Source organism: Pangasianodon hypophthalmus, chromosome 2 (assembly GCF_027358585.1).
Source record: "Pangasianodon hypophthalmus isolate fPanHyp1 chromosome 2, fPanHyp1.pri, whole genome shotgun sequence".
NCBI lineage: Eukaryota > Metazoa > Chordata > Actinopteri > Siluriformes > Pangasiidae > Pangasianodon > Pangasianodon hypophthalmus.
This window is the reverse complement of record NC_069711.1, coordinates 25,173,550-25,185,879: the sequence shown is the minus strand read 5'-3', so window position 1 is coordinate 25,185,879 and position 12,330 is coordinate 25,173,550. Positions and strand designations below refer to the sequence as shown.

General features: G+C 38.2%; 1 protein-coding gene across 1 annotated transcript in view; it reads left to right on the top strand.

Moving 5' to 3' along the window:
- Positions 1-12,330, top strand: part of LOC113538330 (protocadherin-9) — a 200,713-nt gene that overhangs the window by 81,809 nt on the left and 106,574 nt on the right. Inside the window, exon 3 of the mRNA XM_026933302.3 lies at positions 1,169-1,270. Coding sequence (XP_026789103.1) covers positions 1,169-1,270 — 102 coding nt within the window. The remainder of the gene's footprint in view (positions 1-1,168; positions 1,271-12,330) is intronic.

Genomic DNA, 12,330 nt, shown 5'->3' with positions numbered 1-12,330 from the left:
GAACGAGCTCATCTATAATGGCTGAGCTGGTGCGGCCTCCCCATCGGCCTCCGAGGTTGGCTGGGCTGGTGCGGCCTCCCCGTCTGCCTCTGGTAGGAGCCGTGCCGTCCCCTCGCTGCCTGTGTTTGGCCGACTAGGCTCAGCCAATGCACAGATTGTAGCCCTGCTCCCAAAAATTCTATGAGGGAGCCCAGCCTGGAGCAGATACAGGACAATCTTGATCTGATCGAGCTGCCATTGGTTCTGCGAGGCCTGGTTAGACATGCTTTGGATTACCTCTGCTGCATCCATGGCTAGGTCTAGCATTCTGTCATGGACTGGTTGGAGATGGATGGGAGTGCGGAGTATTTTATTTAAAGTGATACACACATAAACAATGACTAGGACTACATAAGACAAACACAAAAATAAACATAAACATAAACTAGATAAGCATGAAATACACATGAACATGGCATGGATACAGCAATATATAACGACACTACTCACAAAAGACACTAGTGCTCATAAAACCAAAATGTGAATCAGGTACAAACAGTCATGTGAGGTGAGTGTCGTGGTCAGGCGAGTTGCAGTGGCTGATGGGAATTGTAGTCCTGTGCCGTATTTGGTGCAACCATGACAAATAAACTTTTGCCATGTGCAAGTAAATTAATCCTAAAAATCTCACGAGCGTGGAGAACTCAAAGCCGGCAATAAATAAATAATTAGATAAATAACTATTTCGATTTTTTTTTGTATCACATCAGCGTTTATTCTCTCAATTTTTGTTTCACTTAAAAAATCCAGATCACATGACATTACAGCTCGGTTTGTGCCTTGCAGCTCAGTTAGCACCTCACATCAAAAAAAAAAAAAAGCTGCAACCCAAAACACAAGGCGTGTTTGATTCATTTCCTGCAGTTGAGTCGAGTCAGAGTTGAAAATTACTGCAATCCTACCACACAAAAAGTCACTTGGAGTTCACTTGGTCTGAGAGTGTATGAGTGAGGTGGTCTTTCTCTGGTTGTTTTCACTCCAGGGTGTGATTGCTATGTTCTTATCTAAAGAACCAGACTGAGTGAGAAAACGCACAAGTGTTTGATTCAAATGGACTAAATGTGAAAACACCCTTAAAGAGTTAGCCAAACTACACGTGTAACCTCGTTGTGTTCATTTTTATTTATAGGGGACCCTCACACGTGCTCGGACTGAACTGAACCCTGATTATCTGGACCTGCGCTCTAGAACTGACCTGAACCCTGAATACTGGACCCCGTGCACACCACTGGTGAGTAACCAACCATGTTTAAAATGTGTCAGTTCTATGTGTCCAGTCAAACCAGACAAATACACACAGAATGCGAACAGAATGACCCTCTGATACATTTCCTGCTAGCATAATTACATAAGCAGAGCTGGAGTTGTGAATTCTGTTGGCGTTTTTAAAAGATTTAAATATGAAAGGATGGCTTTTAGAGGACATAATGTTAAAACAAGCATATCAAGTGAAATGAAAATGGCTAAACTGTGACATTCTCTTGGTCTATTAATCCTACATTTCTTGCTAACATCATTAAAAAAAGCTGAGTTTAATTTGTCACAAGCTGCTCCATGCACATATATCGACACACATCACACCCACTCTTCGCTCTCTCAGTCACGATGGGCTCAGCTGTGTTGATTGGGTTTGCTCGAGAACTTTTCACAGCTCTTTTTTGGAAAAGAAAATGAAGACACAGGGAGACTGCAAGCTGAAATTGAAGGGTTTGGAACTCCAGAGATATGAGTGACATTTTGAGCTCTTAATGAGTCCTGTGCAGTGGTGAATACACTCATGAATCTTCAGCCAGTTTTCTGTAAAAATTATTAAATCTTAAACGCAGCCAGACCAGTTTGGTTTGACTCTACTTTAAATTTTGTCAAATGTCACTTATATGTGGTGAGAGCACTGCTGTATTATTACTTCTTCTTTTACTTATTACCCACTTTTCAGTGATGCCTTTAGCCTGGAGCACTTAACATGCTGGTTTCATTTTTTTTTTTTTTAATTTATAATCCGCTGATAGAGATGCTGCTTCACAGCTCCAGAGTCTGTGGTTCAATCCTGAGCTCAGGTTGCTGATTGCGTGGAATGTTCTCTTTGTGTCTCTGTGGGTTTCCATCAGGTTCTTGGGTTTCCTCCACCACCAAAAACGTGCGATTAGGTGGATTGGCTGTGCTAAATTGCCCTACGTGTGGGTGCATGATCCTTTGACATCCTATCCAAGGTGTATTCCTGTCTCCCAGTGTTCCCGAGATAAGCTCCAAATCCACCACATCCCTAATCAGGATAAAGTGTTTACTGAAGATGACTGAATGAATGAATGAATGAATAACCTTTATTTATATTTTTTCAAACTCCAGGAGTTTCAGTGTGAAATGTTTCCTTTGTCAGATGATATATATACATATATACATATAAGACATCATCATCTGGCAGTTAGAATTCAAATTTCCCAACATTCCCCAACACACACACACACACACACACACATATATATATATATATATATATATATATATATATATATATATATATATGTATTATATATAAAATATCCCAGCTGATTTAAAACTTTCATTACATCCCTCCAGCATTTCCAGCATTTTTTTTCAGCACATAATTTCCATCAGGAAGTGCACATCTAATTAAGAAAAATAAAAATGGTGTAATTGAGATTTTAACACCCGTAATGACTCTCTAATGTAATTTGGCAGACACAGCTCAGTCCTAGCAGGACACACTGTGCCAGAACAATCACATCAGTCAGCAGTTTTAGCACTGCAGGTGTCTGGAGGAGTTTTTGGAAAGGCAGCACTCCACAAATTACTAATAACCAAAGTGAATTCTTTTTAATCCAAAAAAAAAAAAAAAAAAAAAAAAAAGAAATCCCTGAAACACTACAAATCTCATTTAATTCACAACCACAAGGTTCTTTTAAAATGTCAAACTTAATAGCTGAACATAGGTTAATTTAACTTTAGTGTTGTTCACGCAGAATATTAGAAAAAAAGGAGAATGGAAACACACACACACACACACACACACACACACACACACACACACACGCTTAGTGAAAGAGAACAGAGTTGTCCATGTCACCTGTTTTTGGGTTACATAATATTGTACTGAATTCCTTTTAGCAGATCTGATTAGTCTGTGAGGGGGAATAAGTAAAATATGCGTTTTCTTCTGGTACTATAGTAAGTATTGAATAAAACATTGCTGTTGTCGAGCATGCTGTTATAGGAAAATAATCAAAGACAGGTTGATATGATATTGCCTGATGTGAAGCAGAATTACTACTACCACTGCAAAATGATGTTCTTCTTATATCAAAGCACTCTGCTGATGATTACATATTTTTTATTTACTAAAAACTGCACATCATGCTTTTTAATCCATTTATAATCATGCCTCATGTTGTGGAACGTCTGCTAAGTAAGTTAGTTCCTGTTATCACTTGGGTTATAGCAGCTATAACCAGTAGTTCCTCAGCAGAGTCTCTTTTTTTCTCTTTTTATTGTAGTTAATAAGACACAAAAAAGCTTGCTGAGAAACTGCTATGTGCAAGATCCTCTGTCCTGAAAACTTTCCTGTGGTGTGAAAAAGAAAGTTACAGCTTTACCTCTGACACTGGAGACTCTTTCCAAAAGTGTTGAATAAACATCACCCTGTGGATTTTTTTTAACAATTTATGTGGCATGCCCACCAGACAAGTCCCTGTAAATTAGTTGTTACTATAGAAACAATAATGTATTAAAACAAGTGCATTAATATAAACCTTGCTGTTAGAGCTGCTGTTATAGAAAATTACTCAACTTTTTTTTTAATCAATCATATCTGAGAATTCAAGACTTCTTTGGTATAAAACACAATATATGAACAAATATTAAGTTTTGATAACATTCAATATTAGAATGTGTGTTTTATAGACATTTGGTGGTTGTGATTTCAACTTTATTAAAATGATATTTAGAGCTTCTTTGCCTTATACACTTATAAGTCGACGGTCTGTCCTACTGAAAAATAGTGTTATATAGTCCTTTTTTTTGTCCTTTTCATTGTTTTTCCTCCTCACTGTAGATTACATAACACTGCATGAACTCTCACTCACATTCTTTTTTATTTCGGTTTTAATCTGTTGTTGGTGAAGCAGTGGATCATTTCTGTCAGTATTTTTTTGACATCTGGCTGTACATAGACACAGATGTAATGGAGTGTTAACTAGCAGTCACACTAATGATTTTGATCTCACTGTTTTCTTCAAGATAGTGGCAAATAAAACAGGTGATAATGGGTGTTCCTGGTGTGGAGTGAATATCATAGTGATGTTAGCTACAACATTAAGCAATACATTAAAAGGAAAAAAAGAAGTAGTGGACAAGTCTGCTGTGGGTGCTGGTTTTTGTAGAAAGAAAAAAAAACATTGTTCTGTAGACATGAAACGGAATTTTGTTTTCTCAAAATATCGCACTACATTACACACTGTGCGACAGCAGCAGAGGTAGTAGCGTACATGACGTTTGCGTGTGGAAACCTAACTTCCCTTGTAGCTTTTCAAAAAGATAAACTAATCAGAAGGGAGCTTTATGGCGCATGTGTCAAACACAAGGCCCGCAGCCTTGTTTCGGTTAGACCACGTGAACTTGGAAAAAATAATACAGAAACGGCCTGTAGTACTCGACTGCTCAACATATTCACACTGTCCAGAATTCACAGCAGATCAGTAGATTAGCCATCTGTAGGTAGTTACCTTAAACCGCCCTATATATGTGCACGCGCTTTCTACCACGGCTGGCATGAGCGCAGTCTGAAACCCGGGTTAATATCAACACCTGTGTGCTGCGCTTGATGAAAGTCACACACGCGTCTAAAAACAATTCAGAAGCACGTCATGTGCTGTGCTGGCAGCGGTGTAACCAGAAATGAATTTTGGAAAGATGAGTAAATACACAAAATAAAATTACGATTACTTTTCTCACCTGTACAGTTAAATTGGTAAGTGTGACACACTCATGCATTTCAGGTGGATGTCAGGCAGCAGTAGGAGTGGTGATGAGATGAACTTGTTATTTAGCTTAATCATTTAAGGCACAGTCTAACTTAAATCAGACAATCTTTCCATATTAATAACATTACAATGAAATACACTTATGACGGTAAAAATTATTAAAATACATGTTAATAATTGGGCAGAATTACTCCTTATAATATAAATCCTGATCTACTTTTCTTACAGTATTGCAGTGGTTCAGTTTGTTGTGAATACAATATAAATGTATTAAAATATAATATTTGATTTGTGTCAGTATCGTCTTGTGAAGCCTGTATTAGGATATGTCTCATATCATGGCTTTAGTGTATCATCTCATGCCTACTGTCCAGTCCTCTTCCTTCACACTCCCAAGGTTTACACACGTGTGAGTTTTCCATCACGAACCAGAGATAAAACTGCTTTTGGAATATAGTTCCCTTTTCATTCCCACACCGTTTTACATCCAAGTGACCTGGCTTTCATATATCAAATTTCATTTAGGTTCGCTCTGACCGCTGCGTTACATCTGCATATGAGGTCAGAATGAACACACACACACACACACACACACACACACTGATATGCCTCTCCCTGTTGGCCCTGACAGATTTAACTGTGTTCGATCGTGTGTGTTTGAGAATATTTTAGTGCTTGTTTCCTCTCTGATCCTTTTCTGTTGAATTCTGTGAATACAGAGCAACTGGGATCAATATGCACAACACACACACCCACACACACACACACACACACACACTCTCTACTGCAAACTGTGCCAGAATGCTACCAGCTTCTGTGTGTGTGTGTGTGTGTGTGTGTATGTGTTTGCGTGTGTGCCACCCACAGAGACTGCAGTGTGTGTGGGTGTGAGAAAAAAGATAATGTAAATGGAAGCCGAGTGACAAAGAAAAGAGGGCACGGAGGAAGGATGAAGAGGAAAAAAAGAAACAGAGAAAGAAAAGTGCTGCAACAGTAGATGTGTGTGTGTGTGTGTGTGTGTGTGCGTACACACACTGACCTGAACGTGAAAATCATGATGCCTATTAGAGACGATGAAAGCTGCCACTCAACAAAATGAACTAGGACACACACACACACACACACACACAGGAACACAAATGTTTTACTGGTCAAGAAATATCTTGAATCCCTGAATGGTAATGTAACAACGTGTTGCCAAGTCATTTTCCACTTATTATTATTATTATTATTATTATTAGTAGTAGTAGTAGTAGTAGTAGTAGTATTAGTATTATTATTAATTTATTTTTGTGCATGTGCATGCCTTGTGTAACAAATGATAATAAATGAGGACAAAACATATTGTAGTCAAAGCTGGTATGCTAACTGCTAACATGCTAACTGCTAGCATTTTGCTCCCAAGATTTTTTTTTCCTCACTCATGAAGAGCAGTGAGAAGAAAGTCAGCTGCCCCTTGTGGTCAAAGGTGGAATAACATGCTAAGTTCAGGGTGGTACATACATAACACCAGTATGGTACACAAGGCAGAAAAAATATAATAAATAACACGTCAGTTTGACCTGGGAACACAATTATTATTAATTATTTAATAATTATTTATTACCTTATTACATATTTTCATCTGTGGTTTAATTTTAGCAAACATAGCTGCTGGTTTAATTCACACAATTATATATTCTATTTTTAGTAATTAGCTACAATAGGTTGCTAGAGAATTTGGCTAACTAGCTAATGGAGAGGTGATATATATTTACAGTACAATTATACGTACGAGTTCCAAGGAGGCAATTACGACGGTCTGTGTTCAAGTGGTTTTGGTCAGAAAAAATGGATGCTGTCAGGAATGAATAAATGAATATAAATGTGTAATAAATAAATAAAAAAAGAAAGAAATAGATAGATAGATAGATAGATTGATTGATTCCTTTCCTGGAACCATTATGCTTCCAGGCTGTCTGTCCATCTGTCCGTCTGAGACTCTTGTTAGTGCGATATCTGATGAACGAGTGGGTGAGTGATTGTGGGATTTATACGGAATCATTACTCTCACCAGCAGATGAGCTGATTGGACTTTGGAATGGATCCAAACAGGGTCAAGGTCACAGCAAGGTCAAATGTTTGAAATAGTTTTTCGGCAATAGTTTTCTTCATGTTTGAAGTATATTTTAAGGGAATACGAATTAGTAACAAGAAGGATTAGACTTGTTAGCGTTGAGTTTGACTTATCATCAGTGACAAGGCTTTTATTTAATCTTACTAAAAGAATATAAAGAACTACTGATTAAATCTTAACGTCTGATACAGACGTCACATTCATATTGGTGACTTTATTATTGTTATTCTTATTATTATTGTTATTATTATTGACATGCCCCCTCATAGAAAAGTCACATCACACCTACGATATTTCTGGCAGGATTTGAAGGCAGCACATCTGGCTAACATCAGGACAGTGTGGAATTTAGCTTCCTGGCTAACGTTGCTAAACTAATTTATTGTCGAAGTGAAATCATTTATGCTAATCAGTCTGTCTAGCAGATTTTTTTAAATGAGAAGTCAAAGTTTTATATTGGAAAAATCATCTTTAGAATCATTCCACTGTTTTTTTTTTTTTTTTCAAAAAATCTAAAACAGGTCATTTTGACCGGAATGAAACAGAAGGACAAGAAGAAGGCTGAGAGAGCCCAGTGCTCTGCTACACGCAGGAACACGACCCACATCCGTTAATACAGTGTATCGCTCTTTTTAGCGGCCTCTGGAGTATCAGGACTAATATTTGTCATCGCCGTCTGTTTTAATAAGCGTCGACTCTCTCTCCGTCTCCTCTGTTGCTGAGGGATCTGCAGGATTTGATTGAAAAGGTGTGAGATTTGCTTTCATACCCCCTCAGGATCGGAGTGAAGATCTGGTGATAGACAAACGTGATACACACTTCAGAGTGAAAAGGTTTCACACCTCAAGCTGTTATGGGAGATGAGCAAATCTTAACGTTATTAAATCTGACTGAAACGTTATGCACTTGCAGTATTTTACATACTTAAATAATCTTTATAATAAAGAGATTATTTTTCTGTGTATGTTTTTCCTTAGCCTCTGTTTGGGAAGAGCATTAATGGACAAACAATATGTATTTCTATTGTAATATTTATAATATTTACAACAATATTTTTTTTTCTTTTTTTCTTGTATGGTAGCTTTAAAAAAAAAATACTCTTTATGTAATACATTGCCCCAGTTCGCCACAGTAGACCACGTGTGAGTGCGTGTATTGTTCAGAAGCATGTACCGTTAGCTGGAACTCAAGTGGATTCTGGTGTTTTGTTCATTGCTTAACCTAGAACTTCATGTCCAAACACATCATTTTCAGTATATAAATGTGTAAAATGGGTCATTTGGACCTGGGCAATACTGAAGAGTTAATCTCAGCTGCCTTTACCGAGCGCAGTGATTAGCATGGCCTGATTAGTGAGAGCGAAGTTCCTCGTTCCTATTAGCAGCTGTACACTGCAGCAGCTGCCTAAACTCCCACAGAGAGTCCAGACCTTATTTCCACAAATAAGATATTAAACACCTGCACGAGTCACAGTTCTCCCTTTAAACACTCTACTTTAGAAAAGTTCCTCAGTTGTGTGTGTTGCTTGTAATGCAACTCGTCCTGCGAGAACTGTTATCATGTACCTATAATCAGGTACACGCTATTTTAGGAAAATAATCAACAGCAAATCAGAAGAGTTGATTATTGATTATTATCCTATTACAGATGTTTGCTGTCTGGTAGGCCGTGTTCACACCTGGCGTTCACATGTTACCAGGGTGATCAGATCACAAGTAGACAGCTGAGATGCGTATCCTTTCACACCTGGCATTATGAATGCATCTCCAGTGAGCACTTGTGATTGGATTTCATACATCATTTCTGCTGGAGAAAAGGTGCCATGCGCATTTATCACATCACTCTTCCACTGCATTTGTTTCCAGGCAGATATGTCCCGTGAATCCTATCTCATGTACCTTTCAAAAGTTTTCATCTCCGTGGTGTGGTCTGGTAACGAAACTTATAAATGAAGGAGAGATGATATGAAGAATGAGGCTATGAAAAACAGCTGACGAGCTCTACCGCTCAACATGATTTCCAAACAATCTCGCAATGATTACGTATTCTCTGACTCGGGCAGTGACACAGTCGACTAGTTGGTCCTTCATCGCTGTCTGGGATACATTCGCATTCGCATTCACACTACAACCACATCCGAATGTGATCACAGTGCGTCTTAGAGACACATTTGACCCTGTTCACATCTGTACTTAGCGCATGCCAGGTGTGCACGGGGGTCAGCGAACTTTTTTTTCCCTGTTCTATATAACTGTCAGATTTGTGTTTGTGAATTTACAGAAATTGTTCTAAATTGTTTATAAATCTTTAATTTGGTTAGCATAATATCCTTTGGCAGGTGGTGTATGCTCCTCACCAGATGTTCAGTAGTTAGTTAGCTAGGTGTGCTAGCTGTGCTAACTAGTGTGAGTGTATTCTTTACTACTAGAACTAACTTTGAAAAGTTTTTCATCTTAGCTGAGATGCAAACATTTGATTCCAAAGAAGGGAAGAAAAACAAAATATAATTTTGGTTCACAATCTAAAAATCTAATTTTGTATAAATCTCAGATTAGATGCTAATGATGTTCATTTCCAACCAACAAAAATGCTGACCAATGAGAAGAAGGTAAGCAGTATAAATAATATGGCGCACTGTGAGGTTAGACAATTATCTTGCTATGAAAATTTAATATTGGTACACCCCTAGTGGACAGCAGATCATCATGTCCTGGAGAGCCTTAGGAAGTGGTTTCGTCTCTCTCTCTCTCTCTCTCTCTCTCTCTCTCTTTCTCAGTATTTACCAGAGTTTTCATTGTGATGCTATTGTGGTAGAGAGATAGTGTATGAATTATGCATTGCTGTGAAAGATGGATTGGAGGAAATGGATCCGTTTTCTAAGTAAAGGCTAGAGCTTCTCCTGGGACGGCGCGCTGTAAGGATACATTACAGCTCGGACAAAGATTGAGAGATGGTGAATGGCTATAAAAACTGCAGCTTGTGCGATGAGCATTAGCATAAATACAGGAAATACAGTGATAAACTGGACTATGATTCAATATTAATGTCAGAGTTTACAAGTGGAACAGATTGCACTTGCATATCTGCCACTTATTTGCTGATGCTGTTGTTTTTATCCAAAAGTCTGAGTCGGCTTCCAAGAACTGTTTAAGAGTTATCATTAATGTTATTCTTGTCCTGAGTTGTACAGTTTGTATAGATCTATTTTTAGGGAAGAAGGAATAGAGAAAAGTAAACAAGAGACACTGCCAAATAGGAAGAAGGAAACTAGGAAGTACTTGGAATAAGAAAACTAGCAAACAGGTTTTCAATGTCCCTAGTTTCCAAAAAAAAAATGCTTTATCATACTTCTTAAAGAATTCTTCAGTACATCTGTAGGAACCCTTAAAAGATTTTTGTGTCCAGTGTTCCTGGGATAGGCTCCGGATTCATCACAACCCTAACCTGGATAAAGTGTATAATGGAAATGAATGATTTAATGAATTCAAAAGGATCCCATTTGACCAAATTTAGATAGGAAGATAAGATAAGTGATGTGGACTGTTCATTAGGATCTCACTGTAGCATTGAAGAGGTTGCAACTACTGTGCTTTATTGTGTCCCTTTGTTGAGCAAATATGAAATCATACGTTATTGTATTTTAAACCATGGCAGACTTTGCTCCAGGAGGTCATGGCCTGTAGAAAGGTGTATCTGAAGGTGGAAGTAAAATTAACCTTTTGCACCAATTACTTTGGTGCAAATGTGCCTGAAGTTCCCTGGTTCCTAAAACCAACAACCTGTGGTTGAAATGCACGTATAGATCCACTTTAAAACTGGTCACATGTATTCATTTGGTAGGCTGATTTTGTCCCATGAGACATGGATGTGAGGTGGAATCCAATCTAAGCATAAAATTGAGAGTGAGGGGTCTTGCTGAGGGGCCTACAGGGGGTCTCTAGCAACCCTGGGACTTGGCAAGCACACAACCTTAACTTCTGAGCTACCACTGCTAACAAGCAAATCAAAACTGGAGAGAAAATGGCCGTTATCCCTCAATGCTCTCTTGCCCTTAATCTCCATCCTCTCCTCCATGGCTCAAATTAGTGCCACTTCTCCCTCCCTCTCTCTCTCTCTCTCTCTCTGTCTCTCTCCGTTCCATCTTTTAACGAGGTGGCTGGTCCCTTGAGATAACTGGACACGCCTTGAGGCATCAGCAGGTGAAGGACACTCCATTATCTGTCCTAGATGGATGAGTTGAGACGCTGCCCTGAAAGCAGGACGGCTGCCAGATCCTCTGCTCTTTAAAGTGCTTTTGTCTCTGCTGAGTGCCACCATTAGCGTAAGAGGATAAATCCGCCCAATCTCTCTCCAAGTCTATGCATCCAAAAACGAAAGCTGACAATTTGAGCTTATGTTTTATTAATGAAAACTCAATGAGTGTAAAGCTACTGTTATTGCTATTGTCCAAACAGCATGGTGATGGTGCAATTTGCAGACTGATATTTGAGCCCAACCCTGATTGGTTGTGCTTCTCTGTCAGCTTTTGAATATTCGAAAGAGGAGCGATGTGATGACGTCATCAGAAGAGCACCACACTGTCTACATCATTACTTATTTCCATCACTTTGTTTCTATCTCCTTCTATCATCTTCTCTTTACCAATACAGACATGGACTGTATCCCAAAATGCATACTACTATAGTATTGATATAATACTATAATATTATAGTATACTTGTTTATGTCAAAGTAATATGCTTCCCATACTAAATAGCTAGCATGCTAAGCATAACAGCTACAACAAAGCATTCCCAGAAAATGGGTCACAAAGTGGATATTACAGTATTAAATAGCATTAAGTAATAAAAATGAATGGAAACACACTTCACAGCTAAACAAGAGTATGATCATTATATCTTATTTCTTTGAGAGTGTGTCAGAACTGTTGTGTTTTTAAAGATATCTTTAACATCCTTGTTGTATTTTTTGCTAAGATGTTAAATGGCTTTGACTTTCTTTATAATAACAGACGCTGATAACAACCTGTGCTTTTGTATACAAATCCTAATAATATTAGTCATTTTTATTAGTAATTTTATGTTTTGAACTTTTACATATACACATATGGCACTTAATATTCAACGCTGCTATGTTGGACTAAAATTAGCAGGGCCATCATCTCACAGAGATTTTTAAA